This window comes from Trypanosoma cruzi, genomic scaffold, assembly GCF_000209065.1.
Source record: "Trypanosoma cruzi strain CL Brener 1047053517155 genomic scaffold, whole genome shotgun sequence".
In the NCBI taxonomy this organism is placed as follows: Eukaryota; Euglenozoa; class Kinetoplastea; order Trypanosomatida; family Trypanosomatidae; genus Trypanosoma; species Trypanosoma cruzi.
The window spans coordinates 266434-268945 of NW_001849539.1; the positions used below are offsets into that span (position 1 = coordinate 266434).

General features: G+C 41.3%; 1 protein-coding gene across 1 annotated transcript, besides 6 other annotated features; it reads left to right on the plus strand.

Annotated features, from left to right (window-relative positions):
- Positions 1 to 2101, plus strand: Tc00.1047053450061.10 (hypothetical protein, conserved; the record flags this gene model as incomplete). Its single annotated transcript, XM_797635.1, has 1 exon — positions 1 to 2101. A coding segment is annotated over one exon (2101 nt), but the record flags the coding sequence as incomplete, so codon positions are not given.
- Positions 1 to 2512: a sequence feature (heterozygous, Esmeraldo-like haplotype).
- Positions 2106 to 2129: a sequence feature (AT_rich).
- Positions 2192 to 2249: a repeat region.
- Positions 2279 to 2310: a microsatellite.
- Positions 2420 to 2447: a microsatellite.
- Positions 2481 to 2507: a microsatellite.

A 2512-nucleotide genomic window follows, 5' to 3' on the forward strand; every position in this document is an offset into this window, starting at 1 on the left:
AAGTGGCACGTTCATTAACTCCTACCGATTCTTCTTCAACCAATCGTATTTTGCGGAAAGCCATCAATATGACAACACGAATGATGGTGAGAGGGCCGAGTGGAGTGCCAGTTACAATAGCAATGAAACTAGTACCTGTGCTCCTAGCGGCTATTCGGCGACAGTGGTCGGTGTGCGATGGGTGAAGGGGGTTGCCGTACTGCAGCCTCCTTTATTTAAGCATCATACAAGTGGCACCCTTGCGATTCCTCTTTGTTTTATGGAAATAACAGAATCCGGTGGCTCTCCTGTGGCACACTGGCACACGATTTACGTGCAGTATCTTTTTGTCTTTCCATTTCATTATCAACAGCGTTGTACGCTTGAGGTTGTTCGTTCACTTTCTTCATTGGGTCGTTTGGCGACAAAAAAACTTGTTGGCCATCGTGGACTTGGAAAAACCTACACACGTAGTATTCCTATCGAGGCATCGGATGAAGCCTCTTCCTCGTCAACGGCACCTAAGCGTATGAAACCAAATCGACTTACCGTGAAACTTGCGGAGAATAGTCTGGAGTCGATCAATGCGGCTCATCGACGTGGCTGCGATATGGTGGAGTTTGACGTCATGCTCACACGGGATCGCATCCCTGTCATATTTCACGACCCGCTTATTCAACTGCAGGCAAGTAAGAAGAGGGGTGCCGGAACCCGTAATGGCCGTGTGGAGCGAAAAGTATCAAGCAGTCTCCCTCCCTTGGATTTTGGCTGCAGTCCCGTATTTATGGATAATTTACCCTTAAACCCCCAAATGCAACTGTCGGCTCATTCTCCTGCCTTTTTGGCGTCCGCTTCGCCTTCTTTTGCGACGTTTTCTGAACGAAGACCCTCGCAGTTGCTTCAGCTTTGCATGCATTCCCTCCCCAACTTCACTTCCGTGCCTATTGCCTTGCATCAATTGACAAAGCGTCAATTGGATGTGGTGACAACAGAGACTTTTACACACATGAAGGATACAAACACCTTGCGTAATTTGATTTTACGACATTGGAATCAAATCCTTCGCGTCTACCGCAATCGTACACGACGAAAATATTTACAGATAAATAAGATTCGACCTCCAGAAGGGGAAAATGAGTTTAGTGGTTGTTTGCCAAATGAATTAGATGCCTCTTGCCATGAGCACCAGAAGGATGACGATTACAATAAATTTCTTCATCATCGGCAACGGATTTTGGCTCAGCAGGAGGACGTCACGAATCATATTTGTACACTGGAAGATCTTTTTGAAGGTACCCCGGCGAGTCTACGTTTTGATCTTGAGGTAAAGTTTCCCTTTCAACCCATTGGGGATAAAAATTTATTTTTGCAAATTGATGCCTTTGAGGTAAATGCATTTGTAGATGACATTTTGCGCGTTGTTTTTGCCTACGCGGATCAGCGGCAAAGTGTTCAGGATGAACGGGGTTGTGTGACAGACCGGCCCCGTGATGTTATTTTCAGTAGTTTTGAACCGGATATTTGTTTGGCGTTAAAAATGAAACAAAGTCGTTTTGATGTTGTGTTTTTATGCGATACGGAGATGTCGGAAGACTTTAAGGATTACCGTTGTTTTGGACTTGTAGAAGGGGCACTGCAATTTTCTGTCTTTATGCATCTTTCGGGAGTTTCTATCCTTGCTGCGTCGTTATGTACAAAGGAACAGATGAAAATTCCTAGTACCCGTATTGTTTCCCGTTTACCACGGCAACCTACATCTTTGCAGGTTGAGATTCAGCAGCAAGACCGGCATCAAAAAGACACAATGGACCTTCGAAATGGAAATTATGATTCTCATATAAATACCCATACCGTTGACGATGTTACCGACGACCGTAATAGTAATCTTGATCAACGTGAGGTAGAGTGGGCTTCGTTTGATTGTTCCCGCGGCAAAGCCATTGCCGCATATGCGCATGCTCATAAACAACTTATATGGACTTGGGGTGAAATGAATAATGATGGACAATTTACATATGTGCAGTCAAAGGTATTTAAAATTGATGCTATTATCACCGACAATGTACCATTATGGACTGCCTTACAAGAAGTAGACACACCTGACACCACAGTTTCCACATGATACCTATTTTTATATTTATTTATTTTATGAAATCCTTTATATGCGTATGTAATATTTGTCTATATTATATATATGTTGTATACAAGCTTCAAAAAAAAAAAAAAAAGAAAAGGGGAAAAGAAAGGGAGAGAGAAAGAGAAAAGGGAGGTGCCAGTACGTGTGTATAAATTACACTGCTTTTTTTTTTTTTTTTTCTTTTCTTTTTTTTTGGTACGGTCATTTGAGCGTACATCACACCCGATGTATTTTTTAAATAACAAACGAAAAAAAAGAAGGAAAATGAAACGAAATCAAAAGGAATAATAATAAATTAAATTTAAAAAAAAAAAGAAAAAAAAAAAAAAAAGACGAATCTATTTTGTTGCTGCTGTTGTTGCTGTTTTTTTTTCCTTTTTTTTTTTTTTTTAACGG